Genomic DNA, 16638 nt, shown 5'->3' with positions numbered 1-16638 from the left:
TGGATGGACCTCGAGTGAATATACACTGGCATGATGTGGGGAGGGCCTGCACGCAGGAAAGTCCCCACACACTTTGCGCATGTGCGAGCAGTCTCGCCTCGTGATTGATTCGAGAAGTCTCGCCTCGTGAATGGCCGCCACGTTCTCATCACCTAACCTAACCTAACTAACCTAAGCTTACCTAACCTAACTAACCAAACCTAATCTGATTGACCTAACTCTAACCTAACCGATATAATGTGTTATAATAAATAAGAGACTATATCCAGTAATTTGGTACAGAGTAGTTACGTTATTAAAGTTATTAAAGTTAGGTTAGCGTTAGGTTAGGTTAGCTGATGAGAAGGTGGCGGCCAGTCACTTGGCGAGACTGCTCGCACATGCGCAGAGTGTGTGGGGACTTACTTCCATGCGTGCAGGCCCTCCCATGATGTCCCGGGAGCGGAGCGGTGGAGTGCATTTTCGTTGAGCTGGTAGTGCACCATCCCTCGTTTTCATTTTTACTTTCCTTATTATAGGGAACAAATTCAATTTTTTTCCTGCTTATTTTTTTTTAGCTTTTTTTTTCATTTTTTATTTATTTATTTATTTATTTTTTATGCAAGGCCTGGAAATAAAGGTTTTTACGTTCACCAGTGTGATACCGAAAAAAATAAATAAATAAATAAAAATAAACTGTTCTTGGTGGTTTGCACAAAATAAAACTGTCTCCTTTTGAGCAGAATAAAAAATCAAACGTGTTCCGAAAAACAGATCTAGTCACGGTCGATATATTTACCCAATGATGCATAAAAAACGAAAATACTCTATACTTATCTATACTCTATACTTATCATAGCCTCCTTAGCTTTATTTAATCGAATTAAGACAAACACTATATTTCTGCAAGCATAATTAATTGTAATGCAAACCTAATTAGCTCATCTTGTATAAGAGTTGAGTTAAAATAGACTATATAAATATTATCACTACACGAAAAACTGCTCTCTTTTTTAATAGAGTGCTCAACATCATTTGAGAACTTTAACTAAATTACAGTAGAAAATAAAATAAACAAAACAGATAAGAAAAAAAATATTATGAGTATCATTTATTACAGCTGTGACTTGTTCAGTTTTTTTTTTTTTCTTCATAGTACCATTATGATTATTATAGATATAGTTATAATGATGATGATGATTATAATGATGATGAGGATGATGATGGTGATTAGAATAGTAATAATAATAATAATAATAATAATAATAATAATAATAATAATAATAATAATAATAATCGTAATAATAATAATAATAATAATAATAATAATAATAATAATAATAATAATAATAATAATAAGTAGTAGTAGTAGTAATAGCAGTAGTAGTAGTAGTCCTATTGCTGTTGTTGCATATTATCATTATCATTCTTCTTCTTCTTCTCCTTCTTCTTCTTCTTCTTCTTCTTCTTATTATTATTATTATTATTATTATTATTGTTATTATTATTATTATTGTTATTGTTATTATCATTATAATTATCATTATTAGTTATCAATATTTCCGAATCACAGATTGTCAGGCTAGAAGGAGACATAGACATCCACAATCACCGAGCAGACACTCAGGATGAGACCGCCAATGCGCCATCGGATATACGGTAAAGAGAGAGAGAGAGAGAGAGAGAGAGAGAGAGAGAGAGAGAGAGAGAGAGAGAGAGAGAGAGAGAGAGAGTGTGTGTGTGTGTGTGTGTGTGTGTGTGTGTGTGTGTGTGTGTGTGTGTGTGTGTGTGTGGTGTGTGTGTGTGTGTGCTCAAGTTCCCTGTATAATGTTATTTATGTAATTACTAGTTATTTATCAAAATATAATATTTATTTTATTTATTTATTTTCATAAGAGGTGATATGCTCATAAACCTATTAACATTAATGTAATTCTTGGGAAGTAAGTAATGCATAACTGGTGCAAGGATTATAATTGTAGTCATAGTCATGAGTAGCTTTTATTATACTTTCTGAAATCATAGCTGCAAAGACGCAAATATCTTCGTGATAACTTTTATCTATCTCAAGCTCAGAGCAAGAAGACGCCGAATGTATACATTAAAGGATTTTCCAATGACAAGGGTCTTACCTAGATAGATAGGTAATATATTCATCAGGAATTTAGCAATACAAAATGTCATTACATTGGCCCATACGATGTGATCCACATTTTTTTTTTTTTCAATTAAAAACATTCAGTTACACTACAAATATGTATAGTTAATAGTTGACATACTAGGCCGATGAGGCGAAAAGCTTTTGATTCTAATTTGTGAGGAAGAATTATTTGAGAGGAGGGCCTCCTCCTCCTCCCCCATATCCTAATATCCAGATGTGAGAGGCATACTGCATGAATTATGTGGAAGAATAAGTAGTGAACAAGTGTGAAGGAAGGAATAAAATTGGAGGAGACAACAGAGAACGCCCAACCTCTTAGCTGTTTGGGTAAGATATAAGACATGAAATTTGCAATTTAGTTTTAGTGGACAAATTAAGGACATCTGATGTAGAACAGGGGGGAAGGTCTTGTGTCATCGTAAAAGTTTTGTTGGCATGGAAGACTGTGTTCAGAGGATTAGTGAAGGAATCCATTTTTTTTTCTTTTTTTTTTATGCATTAAATGAAACAAGGTTTGCTCTACCCATTTCTGAAATCACAGGAAAATCCTAAGTCAGGCGTTCTATGGCATCGTTTCGTAAATTTTCTAATTCGTGCAGTATTCGACGCTTGAAAAGTGATAGTAACCTTATTATAATTATGGATTTGCATATGTACGTAAATATGAAAAGGCATATTTTTACTATTTTTGGTGATGAGTGCGTATTCCATCAGTATAAGAACATTAAAAAATCTATAGTAAAAATAAAACTCTTTCTCTCTCTCTCTCTCTCTCTCTCTCTCTCTCTCTCTCTCTCTCTCTCTCTCTCTCTCTCTCTCTCTCTCTCTCTCTCATTTCTTATGATTTTTCAGAGATTACGAATATGTGGAAAACTCTCCACTGAGCAGTAACAGGAATCTGAGCGCGGAAGGTGAGTAAAAATTTATAAAATTTTAAATACAGTAATACAAGAAAGAGAGAGAGAGAGAGAGAGAGAGAGAGAGAGAGAGAGAGAGAGAGAGAGAGAGAGAGAGAGAGAGAGGAGGAATTATTTTTGTTATTATTATTATTATTATTATTATTATTATTATTATTATTATTATTGTTATTATTATTATTATTATTATTATTATTATTATTATTATTATTATTATTATTATTATCATTATTATTATTATTATTATTATTGTCATTTACTGTTATTATTATTATTATTATTATTATTATTATTATTATTATTATTATTATTATTATTATTTTTATTATTATTATTATTATTATTATTATTATTATTATTACGTTGATGTCATCGTTGTAGTCGTTATCACAGCTCTGAAGAAATTTAATGTTTTTTCCATCATTCTTCAGACCGTGATCCTCCTCTCCTGGCTTCTACTTTCCCACCCTCTCCTTCCCTCCACAGAACGGGAGAGGGGAGGGGCTCCAATCCCAACCTGGTTGATGTTTTCCCCTTAGACATCAAAAGAGAGGTGAGAATTTTCCTTCGATATTTTGTTGATATCACAATCTAAATTTATTCTATTTGTTTTGTCTAAGATCTGCAGTTTTTGTAGAGGAGGAAATTAAAAAATCACGCGATAATGTAAATTAAATAATTTACAAAGCAATATACCACTGGTACTTTTCCATCGGTCTCTGCGGTTTTCGTGTCTTTTGCTCACTGCATCGTGACTCACTGCATCAGTCAGACGGAGATGATTTTCTTTAAATGACAAATTATTCCGCTAATCAGATAAAAAAAAAAAAATCATAGTGAATAGCACATATGAGTCCAAAGTAAAACTTTTTATAGTATATGGTATTTCTTAGTCTCAAAAATAAATTGACTGGTTGCACATGCTACATTAGATTTGTGGTTTCATAACCAACAGTGTCTCAAATGAGTAGGTTGAAATGCACATTTTGAAAGTTTTCGTTTCTTAAGACAAACTTCAGTTCTTGTATGAACGCAGTGAATCCTCCTTAATGAACACGTCGTTTTGAGGAATTTCTTACTGTCGGAGTTTGCGGAGTGCGGAGTTTTCTTTTATTACTGATAGGAAAATGAGTGCATTTTGTATCTCGAATCTATGGGAACTTCATTCATGTGTGTGTGTGTGTGTGTGTGTGTGTGTGTGTGTGTGTGTGTGTGTGTGTGTGTGTGTGTATATATATATATATATATATATATATATATATATATATATATATATATATATATATATATATATATATATATATATATATATATATATATATATATATATATATATATATATATATATATATATTATTTTCATTTACTACTACTACTATTATTATTATTATTATTATTATTATTATTATTATTATTATTATTATTATTATTATTATTATTATTATTATTACGTTGATGTCATCGTTGTAGTCGTTATCACAGCTCTGAAGAAATTTAATGTTTTTTCCATCATTCTTCAGACCGTGATCCTCCTCTCCTGGCTTCTACTTTCCCACCCTCTCCTTCTCTCCACAGAACGGGAGAGGGGAGGGGCTCCAATTATATATAATTGGAGCATATATATATATATATATATATATATATATATATATATATATATATATATATATATATATATATATATATATATATATATATATATATACAGAGTGTAACACAAGTTTCTGCAAATACTGGAAGAGGTGGAAGAACGTGCAATTCTAAGTAGAAAATGTTCTATACACACATGCATATGTGTGCTTTGTTTACTAATCAAAGGAGTCGAAACTGTATGGGACTCTCGGGTGTGCTATGTGTGTAGCTATGAGGTGACGGACAGACGGTTGCATTGTCTCAGCCTTGGAGGTGCCACTTGGTCAAGTTACAAATGATTTAATCTTATTTTTTTGCAAGCTGTGGAATATTACAGTATCTTATAACAAGAAAAACAGTATTAGAAAATAATGCTGTAAAATGCTATGTGGCATCATCAAAACGAGGGAGGAAGAGAAAGCAAGTCCGAGCGACCTTTGAAAACAGCTGAGTGAGTGACACACTTCAATGCTCTTCGAGCACTTGATGTGATCATCACATTGAGGTAAGTAGTGGTGAGAAGATTGTATGTAGAGTATGACAGTGGAGTCACTCAGCTATTTACAAGGTTGCTCGGACTCGCTTCCCACCTCCTCCATAGCTTAGATGATGCCATGTAGGATTTTACAAAAGTACTTTTAATCACTGCAATATTTTTTTATTTTTTTTTTCATGTAGGATGGACACTGGCCAAGGACAACAAAAATCCAATAAAAAAAATGCCCACTGAAATGCCAGTCCCATAAAAGGGTCAAAGCAGTAGTCAAAAATTGATGAATAAGTGTCTTGAAACCTCCCTCTTCACGGAATTCAAGTCATAGGAAGGTGGAAATACGGAAGCAGGCGGGGAGTTCCAGACTTTACCAGAGAATGGGATGAATGATTGAGAATACTGGTTAACTCTTGCGTTAGAGAGGTTGACAGAATAGGGGTGAGAAAAAGAAGAAAGTCTTGTGCAGCAAGGCCGTGGGACGAGGGGAGGCATGCAGTTAGCAAGATCAGAAGAGCAATTACCATGAAAATATTGGTAAAAGACAGCTAGAGGTGCAACATTGCGGCGGTGAGAGAGAGGCTGAAGATAGTCAGTTAGAGGAGACGAAAAGCTTTTGATTCCACCCTGTCTAGAAGAGCAGTATGAGTGGAAACCCCACACACATGTAAAGCATACTCCATACATGGACGGATAAGGCCCTTGTACAGAATTAGCAGGGGGGGGGGGGTGAGAAAAACTAGCGGAGACGTCTCAGAACACCTAACTTCATAGAAGCTGTTTTAGCTAGAGATGAGATGTGAAGTTTCCAGTTCAGATTATAAGTAAAGGACAAACCGAGGATGTTCAGTGTAGAAGAGGAGGACATTGGAGTGTCGTTGAAGAAGAGGGGATAGTTGTCTAGAAGGTTGTGTCGAGTTGATAGATGGAGGAATTGAGTTTTTGAGGCATTGAACAATACCAAGTTTGCTTTGCCCCAATCAGAAATTTTAGAAAGATCAGAAGTCAAGCGTTCTGTGGCTTCCCTGCGTGAAATGTTTACCTCCTGAAGGGTTGGACGTCTATGAAAAGATGTGGAAAAGTGCAGGGTGGTATCATCAGCGTAGGAGTGCACAGGACAAGAAGTTTGGTTTAGAAGATCATTAATGAATAATAAGAAGAAAGTGGGTGACAGAACAGAACCCTGAGGAACACCATTGTTAATAGATTTAGGACAAGAACAGTGACCATCTACCACAGCAGCAATAGAACGGTCAGAAAGGAAATTTGAAATGAAGTTACAGAGAGAAGGATAGAAGCTGTAGGAGGGTAGTTTGGAAATCAAAGCTTTGTGCGAGACTCTATCAAAAGCTTTTGATATGTCCAAGGCAACAGCAAAAGTTTCACCAAAATCTCTAAAAGAGGATGAGCAAGACTCAGTAAGGAAAGCCAGATCATCAGTAGAGCGGCCTTGACGGAACCCGTACTGGCGATCAGATAGAAGGTTGTGAAGTGATAAATGTTTAAGAATTTTCCTGTTGAGGATAGACTCAAAAACTTTAGATAGGCAGGGAATTAAAGCAATAGGACGGTAGTTTGATGGATTAGAACGGTCACTCTTTTTAGGAACAGGTTGAATGTAGGCAAACTTCCAGCAAGAAGGAAAGGTAGATGTTGACAGACAGAGCTGAAAGAGTTTGACTAGGCAAGGTGCAAGCACGGAGGCACAATTTCGGAGAACAATAGGAGGGACCCCATCAGGTCCATAAGCCTTCCGAGGGTTTAGGCCAGCGAGGGCATGGAAAACATCATCGGGAAGAATCAGCAAAATACCTCCTCAGGTTCTTCCAACTAGCAGAGGCAAAACACCAGAGGCATCTTCGCTTAGGGGGATCCTGAGGAAGGATTGGAGCGATAGGACAAGATACAGATAGGATTTTGATCGGAGGAGCCCAACAGAGAATGGTGACAGCATAAACAGATAAGCAAAAGAGAGGTCAGGAAAAGGTAAAGAATGTTGGGCGTATCTCCAAGACGGTCAGGAATACGAGTAGGGTGTTGCACCAGTTGCTCTAGGTCATGGAGGATAGCAAAGTTGAAGGCTAGTTCACCAGGATGGTCAGTGAAGGGAAAGGAAAGCCAAAGCTGGTGGTGAACATTGAAGTCTCCAAGAATGGAGATCTCTGCAAAAGGGAAGAGGGTCAGAATGTGCTCCACTTTGGAAGTTAAGTAGTCAAAGAATTTCTTGTAGTCAGAGGATTTAGGTGAAAGGTATACAGCACAGATAAATTTAGTTTGAGAGTGACTCTGTAGTCGTAGCCAGATGGTAGAAAACTCGGTAGATTCAAGAGCGTGGAGACAAGAGCAGGTTAAGTCATTGCGCACATAAACGCAGCATCCAGCTTTGGATCGAAAATGAGGATAGAGAAAGTAGGAGGGAACAGAAAAGGGGCTACTGTCAGTTGCCTCAGACACCTGAGTTTCAGTGAGGAAAAGAAGATGAGGTCTAGAAGAGGAGAGGTGGTGTTCTACAGATTGAAAATTAGATCTTAGACCGTGAATGTTGCAGAAGTTAATGAAGAAAAAGTTGAGGAGGGTGTCAAGACACTTAGGGTCGTCGACAGAAAGATAGTCCGACCTGGCGACATTTATGGTCCCCTCCCCAGATGGGGACTCCAAGGCTGTTGTAGGAGTCGCCATGATGATTTTAAAATCTTTGAGAGAAGGTCGTGTGTGTTATTAGGTGCTTGTAGTTTTGTGTGGAGGAAGAGAGTTGTCTTTAGAAGGCAGGCTGTGACTGCCCCCTTGTGTTGTGAGACACAAAGGGAAACGTTCAGTGAAGTCACAGCTGGGTTTAATGATAAGTTCACAGCACCCCCTGAACAGTGCTTTAGACCTCACTGGCAGTAATTATCGTTTTGGCAGGTGTTTTCGTGTAATGCTTATCAGTAAATTAAATGCTTTCTAATACCATCTGTTTTGTTATAAGATACTGTTACATTCCACAGCCTGCAAAAAATAACATTAAACCATTCGCAGTTTGACCAAGTGACGCCTTCGAGGCTGCGACAATTCAACCATCTGTCCGTCACCTCATCGCTACACACATAGCACACCTGCGAGTCCCATACATTTTCAATTCCTTTGACGAGTAAACAAAAGCCTTATGTGTATAGAACATTTTCTACTTAGAATTACATGTTCTTTCGCATCTTTCAGTATTTGCAGAAACTCGTGTTACTCCCTGTATATACTCGTATATATATATATATATATATATATATATATATATATATATATATATATATATATATATATATATATATATATATATATATATATGCGAAAGAACGAGTAATTCTAAGTATATATATATATATATATATATATATATATATATATATATATATATATATATATATATATATATATATATATATATATATATATATGCGAAAGAACGAGTAATTCTAAGTATATATATATATATATATATATATATATATATATATATATATATATATATATATATATATATATATATATATATATATATATATATATATATATATATATATATATATATATATATATATATATATATATATATATATATATATATATATATATATATATATATATATATATATATATATATATATATATATATATATATATATATATATATATATATATATATATATATATATATATATATATATATATATATATATATATATACACACCCATAGCATCACTCGCAATCACTTCTACATAAGTATTTCTACCACAGTTTTCCATCACTTTCCCCACTCACACAATCAACATCTCCATTAGCAAAAGTATATATATATATATATATATATATATATATATATATATATATATATATATATATATATATATATATATATATATATATATATATATATATATATATATACACACCCATAGCATCACTCGCAATCACTTCTACATAAGTATTTCTACCACAGTTTTCCATCACTTTCCCCACTCACACAATCAACATCTCCATTAGCAAAAGTATATATATATATTTTTTTTTTTTTTTTTTATGTAGGAAGGATACTGGCCAAGGGCAACAAAAATCTAATAAAAAAAATGCCCACTGAAATGCCAGTCCCTAAAAGGGTCAAAGCAGTGGTCAAAAATTGGTGGATAAGTGTCTTGAAACCTCCCTCTTGAAGGAATTCAAGTCATAGGAAGGTGGAAATACAGAAGCAGGCAAGGAGTTCCAGAGTTTACCAGAGAAAGGGATGAATGATTGAGAATACTGGTTAACTCTTGCGTTAGAGAGGTGGACAGAATAGGAGTGAGAGAAAGAAGAAAGTCTTGTGCAGCGAGGCCGCGGAAGGAGGGGAGGCATGCAGTTAGCAAGATCAGAAGAGCAGTTAGCATGAAAATAGCGGTAGAAGACAGCTAGAGATGCAACATTGCGGCGGTGAGAGAGAGGCTGAAGACAGTCAGTTAGAGGAGAGGAGTTGATGAGACGAAAAGCTTTTGATTCCACCCTGTCTAGAACAGCAGTATGAGTGGAACCCCCCCAGACATGTGAAGCATACTCCATACATGGACGGATAAGGCCCTTGTACAGAGTTAGCAGCTGCGGGGGTGAGAAAAACTGGCGGAGACGTCTCAGAACACCTAACTTCATGGAAGCTGTTTTAGCTAGAGATGAGATGTGAAGTTTCCAGTTCAGATTATAAGTAAAGGACAGACCGAGGATGTTCAGTGTAGAAGAGGGGGATAGTTGAGTGTCATTGAAGAAGAGGGGATAGTTGTCTGGAAGATTGTGTCGAGTTGATAGATGGAGGAATTGAGTTTTTGAGGCATTGAACAATACCAAGTTTGCTCTGCCCCAATCAGAAATTTTAGAAAGATCAGAAGTCAGGCGTTCTGTGGCTTCCCTGCGTGATATGTTTACCTCCTGAAGGGTTGGACGTCTATGAAAAGACGTGGAAAAGTGCAGGGTGGTATCATCAGCATAGGAGTGGATAGGACAAGAAGTTTGTTTTAGAAGATCATTAATGAATAATAAGAAGAGAGTGGGTGACAGGACAGAACCCTGAGGAACACCACTGTTAATAGATTTAGGAGAAGAACAATGACCGTCTACCACAGCAGCAATAGAACGGTCAGAAAGGAAACTTGAGATGAAGTTACAGAGAGAAGGATAGAAACCGTAGGAGGGTAGTTTGGAAATCAAAGCTTTGTGCCAGACTCTATCAAAGGCTTTTGATATGTCCAAGGCAACAGCAAAAGTTTCACCAAAGTCTCTAAAAGAGGATGACCAAGACTCAGTAAGGAAAGCCAGAAGATCACCAGTCGAGCGGCCTTGACGGAACCCATACTGGCGATCAGATAGAAGGTTGTGAAGTGATAGATGTTTAAGAATCTTCCTGTTGAGGATAGATTCAAAAACTTTAGATAAGCAGGAAATTAAAGCAATAGGACGGTAGTTTGAGGGATTAGAGCGGTCACCCTTTTTAGGAACAGGTTGAATGTAGGCAAACTTCCAGCAAGAAGGAAAGGTAGATGTTGACAGACAGAGCTGAAAGAGTTTGACTAGGCAAGGTGCAAGCACGGAGGCACAGTTTCGGAGAACAATAGGAGGGACCCCATCAGGTCCATAAGCCTTCTGAGGGTTTAGGCCAGCGAGGGCATGGAAAACATCATTACGAAGAATTTTAATACGAGGCATGAAGTAGTCAGAGGGTGGAGGAGAGGGAGGAACAAGCCCAGAATCGTCCAAGGTAGAGTTTTTAGCAAAGGTTTGAGCAAAGAGTTCAGCTTTAGAAATAGATGTGATAGCAGTGGTGCCATCTGGTTGAAGTAGAGGAGGGAAAGAAGAAGAAGCAAAGTTATTGGAGATATTTTTGGCTAGATGCCAGAAATCACGAGGGGAGTTAGATCTTGAAAGGTTTTGACATTTTCTGTTAATGAAGGAGTTTTTGGCTAGTTGGAGAACAGACTTGGCATGGTTCCGGGCAGAAATATAAAGTGCATGAGATTCTGGTGAAGGAAGGCTTAAGTACCTTTTGTGGGCCACCTCTCTATCATGTATAGCACGAGAACAAGCTGTGTTAAACCAAGGTTTAGAAGGTTTAGGACGAGAAAAAGAGTGAGGAATGTATGCCTCCATGCCAGACACTATCACCTCTGTTATGCGCTCAGCACACAAAGACGGGTCTCTGACACGGAAGCAGTAGTCATTCCAAGGAAAATCAGCAAAATACCGCCTCAGGTCCCCCCAACTAGCAGAGGCAAAACGCCAGAGGCACCTTCGCTTAGGGGGATCCTGAGGAGGGATTGGAGTGATAGGACAAGATAAAGATATGAGATTGTGATCGGAGGAGCCCAACGGAGAAGAAAGGGTGACAGCATAAGCAGAAGGATTAGAGGTCAGGAAAAGGTCAAGAATGTTGGGCGTATCTCCAAGACGGTCAGGAATACGAGTAGGGTGTTGCACCAATTGCTCTAGGTCATGGAGGATAGCAAAGTTGTAGGCTAGTTCACCAGGATGGTCAGTGAAGGGAGAGGAAAGCCAAAGCTGGTGGTGAACATTGAAGTCTCCAAGAATGGAGATCTCTGCAAAAGGGAAGAGGGTCAGAATGTGCTCCACTTTGGAAGTTAAGTAGTCAAAGAATTTCTTATAGTCAGAGGAGTTAGGAGAGAGGTATACAGCACAGATAAATTTAGTATGAGAATGACTCTGTAGTCGTAGCCAGATGGTGGAAAACTCGGAAGATTCAAGAGCGTGGGCACGAGAGCAGGTTAAGTCATTGCGCACATAAACGCAGCATCCAGCTCTGGATCGAAAATGAGGATAGAGAAAGTAGGAGGGAACAGAAAAGGGGCTACTGTCAGTTGCCTCAGACACCTGAGTTTCAGTGAGGAAAAGAAAATGAGGTTTAGAAGAGGAGAGGTGGTGTTCTACAGATTGAAAATTAGATCTTAGACCGCGAATGTTGCAGAAGTTAATGAAGAAAAAGTTGAGGGGGGTGTCAAGACACTTAGGGTCGTCGACGGAAAGGCAGTCCGACCTGGGGACATTTATGGTCCCCTCCCAAGATGGGGACTCCGAGGCTGGTGTAGGAGTCGCCATGATTTTAAAATTTTTGGAGTGAAGGGTGTGTGTGTTATTAGGTGCTTGTAGTTTTGTGTGGAGGAAGAGAGTTGTCTTTAGAGGGCAGGCTGTGACTACCCCCTTGTGTTGTGAGACACAAAGGGAAACGTTCAGTGAGGTCACAGCTGGGTTTAATGATAAGTTCACAGCACCCCCTGAACAGTGCTTTAGACCTCACTGGGAGTAATTATCGTTTCGGCAGGTGTCTACTGCCTCCTCCTAGTATATATATATATATATATATATATATATATATATATATATATATATATATATATATATATATATATATATATATATATATATATACACACCCACACCATCACTCGCAATCACTTCTACATAAGTATTTCTACCACAGTTTTCCATCAATTTCCCCACTCACACAATCAACTTCTCCATTAGCAAAAATAATAACAAGAGCTGCAGCAACAACGATTAACAGCAGCACCAGCAAAAAGAAAAACATTAACAGCACCACCACCAACGACAAAAACAACAAAACTCTCTCTCTCTCTCTCTCTCTCTCTCTCTCTCTCTCTCTCTCTCTCTCTCTCTCTCTCTCTCTCTCTCTCTCTCTCTCTCTCTCTCTCTCTCTCTCTCTCTCTCTCTCTCTCTCTCTCTCTCTATATATATATATATATATATGTAAAGGATAGCTTGGACAAAAATATAACCGATTCCCAATATGCGATTCCCGATTTGTCTCCTAAATTCCTTTTTCTTTTTCTTTTCTTTTTTTTAATGTAGGAGGGACACTGGCCAAGGTCAACAAAAATCCAATAAATAAAAAAATAAAAAAAGCCCACTGAGATGCCAGTCCCATAAAAGGGTCCAAAGCAGTAGTCAAAATTTGAAGGATAATTGTCTTGAGACCCTCCTCTTCAAGGAATTCAAGTCATAGGAAGCTGGAAATACAAAAGCAGGCAGGGAATTCCAGAGTTTACCAGAGACAGGGATGAATGATTGACTGATAATCTTTATGGACTGTTCTAGCTGTCCAGAAAACACACACACACACACACATACACACGGTATCAAGGTGTCAGTAGAGAAGATAGGGTATGTAAGAAGTGTGATGTTGAAGTGAGATGAATTTCATGTTCTTTTTGAATGTATGAATGTAGGAGGAGGAGGCAGTAGACACCTGCCGAAACGATAATTACTCCCAGTGAGGTCTAAAGCACTGTTCAGGGGGTGCTGTGAACTTATCATTAAACCCAGCTGTGACCTCACTGAACGTTTCCCTTTGTGTCTCACAACACAAGGGGGCAGTCACAGCCTGCCCTCTAAAGACAACTCTCTTCCTCCACACAAAACTACAAGCACCTAATAACACACACAACCTTCTCTCAAAAATTTTAAAATCATCATGGCGACTCCTACACCAGCCTCGGAGTCCCCATCTGGGGAGGGGACCATAAATGTCCCCAGATCGGACTGCCTTTCTGTCGACAACCCTAAGTGTCTTGACATCCTCCTCAACTTTTTCTTCATTAACTTCTGCAACATTCGCGGTCTAAGATCTAATTTTCAATCTGTAGAACACCACCTCTCCTCTTCTAAACCTCATCTTCTTTTCCTCACTGAAACTCAGGTGTCTGAGGCAACTGACAGTAGCCCCTTTTCTGCTTCCTCCTACTTTCTCTATCCTCATTTTCGATCCAAAGCTGGATGCTGCGTTTATGTGCGCAATGACTTAACCTGCTCTCGTGCCCACGCTCTTGAATCTTCCGAGTTTTCCACCATCTGGCTACGACTACAGAGTCACTCTCATACTAAATTTATCTGTGCTGTATACCTCTCTCCTAACTCCTCTGACTATAAGAAATTCTTTGACTACTTAACTTCCAAAGTGGAGCACATTCTGACCCTCTTCCCTTTTGCAGAGATCTCCATTCTTGGAGATTTCAATGTTCACCACCAGCTTTGGCTTTCCTCTCCCTTCACTGACCATCCTGGTGAACTAGCCTACAACTTTGCTATCCTCCATGACCTAGAGCAATTGGTGCAACACCCTACTCGCATTCCTGACCGTCTTGGAGATACGCCCAACATTCTTGACCTTTTCCTGACCTCTAATCCTTCTGCTTATGCTGTCACCCTTTCTTCTCCGTTGGGCTCCTCCGAACACAATCTCATATCTTTATCTTGTCCTATCACTCCAATCCCTCCTCAGGATCCCCCTAAGCGAAGGTGCCTCTGGCGTTTTGCCTCTGCCAGTTGGGGGGACCTGAGGAGGTATTTTGCTGATTTTCCTTGGAATGACTACTGCTTCCGTGTCAGAGACCCGTCTTTGTGTGCTGAGCGCATAACAGAGGTGATAGTGTCTGGCATGGAGGTGTACATTCCTCACTCTTTTTCTCGTCCTAAACCTTCTAAACCTTGGTTTAATGCAGCTTGTTCTCGTGCTATACATGATAGAGAGGTGGCCCACTAAAGGTACTTAAGCCTTCCATCACCAGAATCTCATGCACTTTATATTTCTGCCCGGAACCATGCCAAGTCTGTTCTCCAACTAGCCAAAACTCCTTCATTAACAGAAAATGTCAAAACCTTTCAAGATCTAACTCCCCTCGTGATTTCTGGCATCTAGCCAAAAATATCTCCAATAACTTTGTTTCTTCTTCTTTCCCTCCTCTACTTCAACCAGATGGCACCACTGCTATCACATCTATTTCTAAAGCTGAACTCTTTGCTCAAACCTTTGCTAAAAACTCTACCTTGGACGATTCTGGGCTTGTTCCTCCCTCTCCTCCACCCTCTGACTACTTCATGCCACGTATTAATATTCTTCGCAATGATGTTTTCCATGCCCTCGCTGGCCTAAACCCTCGGAAGGCTTATGGACCTGATGGGGTCCCTCCTATTGTTCTCCGAAACTGTGCCTCCGTGCTTGCACCTTGCCTAGTCAAACTCTTTCACCTCTGTCTGTCAACATCTACCTTTCCTTCTTGCTGGAAGTTTGCCTACATTCAACCTGTTCCTAAAAAGGGTGACCGATCTAATCCCTCAAACTACCGTCCTATTGCTTTAATTTCCTGCCTATCTAAAGTTTTTGAGTCTATCCTCAACAGGAAGATTCTTAAACATCTATCACTTCACAACCTTCTATCTGATCGCCAGTATGGGTTCCGTCAAGGCCGCTGTACTAGTGATCTTCTGGCTTTCCTTACTGAGTCTTGCTCATCCTCTTTTAGAGATTTTGGTGAAACTTTTGCTGTTGCCTTGGACATATCAAAAGCTTTTGATAGAGTCTGGCACAAAGCTTTGATTTCCAAACTACCTTCCTACGTTTTCTATCCTTCTCTCTGTAACTTCATCTCAAGTTTCCTTTCTGACCGTTCTATTGCTGCTGTGGTAGACGGTCACTGTTCTTTTCCTAAATCTATTAACAGTGGTGTTCCTCAGGGTTCTGTCCTGTCACCAACTCTCTTCTTATTATTCATTAATGATCTAAACCAAACTTCTTGTCCTATCCACTCCTACGCTAATGATACCACCCTGCACTTTTTCACATCTTTTCATAGACGTCCAACACTTCAGGAGGTAAACATAGCACGCACGGAAGCCACAGAACGCCTGACTTCTGATCTTTCTAAAATTTTTGATTGGGGCAGAGCAAACTCGGTATTGTTCAATGCCTCAAAAACTCAATTCCTCCATCTATCAACTCGACACAACCTTCCAGACAACTATCCCCTCTTCTTCAATGACACTCAACTGTCCCCCTCTTCTACACTGAACATCCTCGGTCTGTCCTTTACTTATAATCTGAACTGGAAACTTCACATCTCATCTCTAGCTAAAACAGCTTCTATGAAGTTAGGTGTTCTGAGACGTCTCCGCCAGTTTTTCTCATCCCCCCAGCTGCTAACTCTGTACAAGGGCCTTATCCGTCCATGTATGGAGTATGCTTCACATGTCTGGGGGGGTTCCACTCATACTGCTCTTCTAGACAGGGTGGAATCAAAAGCTTTTCGTCTCATCAACTCCGCTCCTCTAACTGACTGTCTTCAGCTTCTCTCTCACCGCCACAATGTTGCATATCTAGCTGTCTTCTACCGCTATTTTCATGCTAACTGCTCTTCTGATCTTGCTAACTGCATGCCTCCCCTCCTTCCGCGGCCTCGCTGCACAAGACTTTCTTCTTTCTCTCACCCCTATTCTGTCCACCTCTCTAACGCAAGAGTTAACCAGTATTCTCAATCATTCATCCCTTTCTCTGGTAAACTCTGGAACTCCCTGCCTGCTTCTGTATTTCCACCTTCTTATGACTTGAATTCCTTCAAGAGGGAGGTTTCAAGACACTTATCCACCAATTTTTGACCAC

At 38.7% G+C, this 16638-nt stretch overlaps 1 protein-coding gene across 2 annotated transcripts in view; it reads left to right on the top strand.

Annotated features, from left to right (window-relative positions):
• The window catches only part of LOC135106446 (uncharacterized), a 53475-nt gene that overhangs the window by 30291 nt on the left and 6546 nt on the right, over window positions 1-16638 (top strand). For both annotated transcript variants that reach the window (XM_064015455.1, XM_064015456.1), the window contains 3 exons: window positions 1553-1638; window positions 2993-3051; window positions 3489-3610. In XM_064015455.1, the coding sequence (XP_063871525.1) occupies window positions 1553-1638; window positions 2993-3051; window positions 3489-3610 (267 nt within the window). The remainder of the gene's footprint in view (window positions 1-1552; window positions 1639-2992; window positions 3052-3488; window positions 3611-16638) is intronic.

Source organism: Scylla paramamosain, chromosome 13, assembly GCF_035594125.1.
Source record: "Scylla paramamosain isolate STU-SP2022 chromosome 13, ASM3559412v1, whole genome shotgun sequence".
NCBI lineage: Eukaryota > Metazoa > Arthropoda > Malacostraca > Decapoda > Portunidae > Scylla > Scylla paramamosain.
The sequence above is the reverse complement of the archived record's forward strand: the minus strand, read 5'-3'. Positions and strand labels throughout refer to the sequence as shown.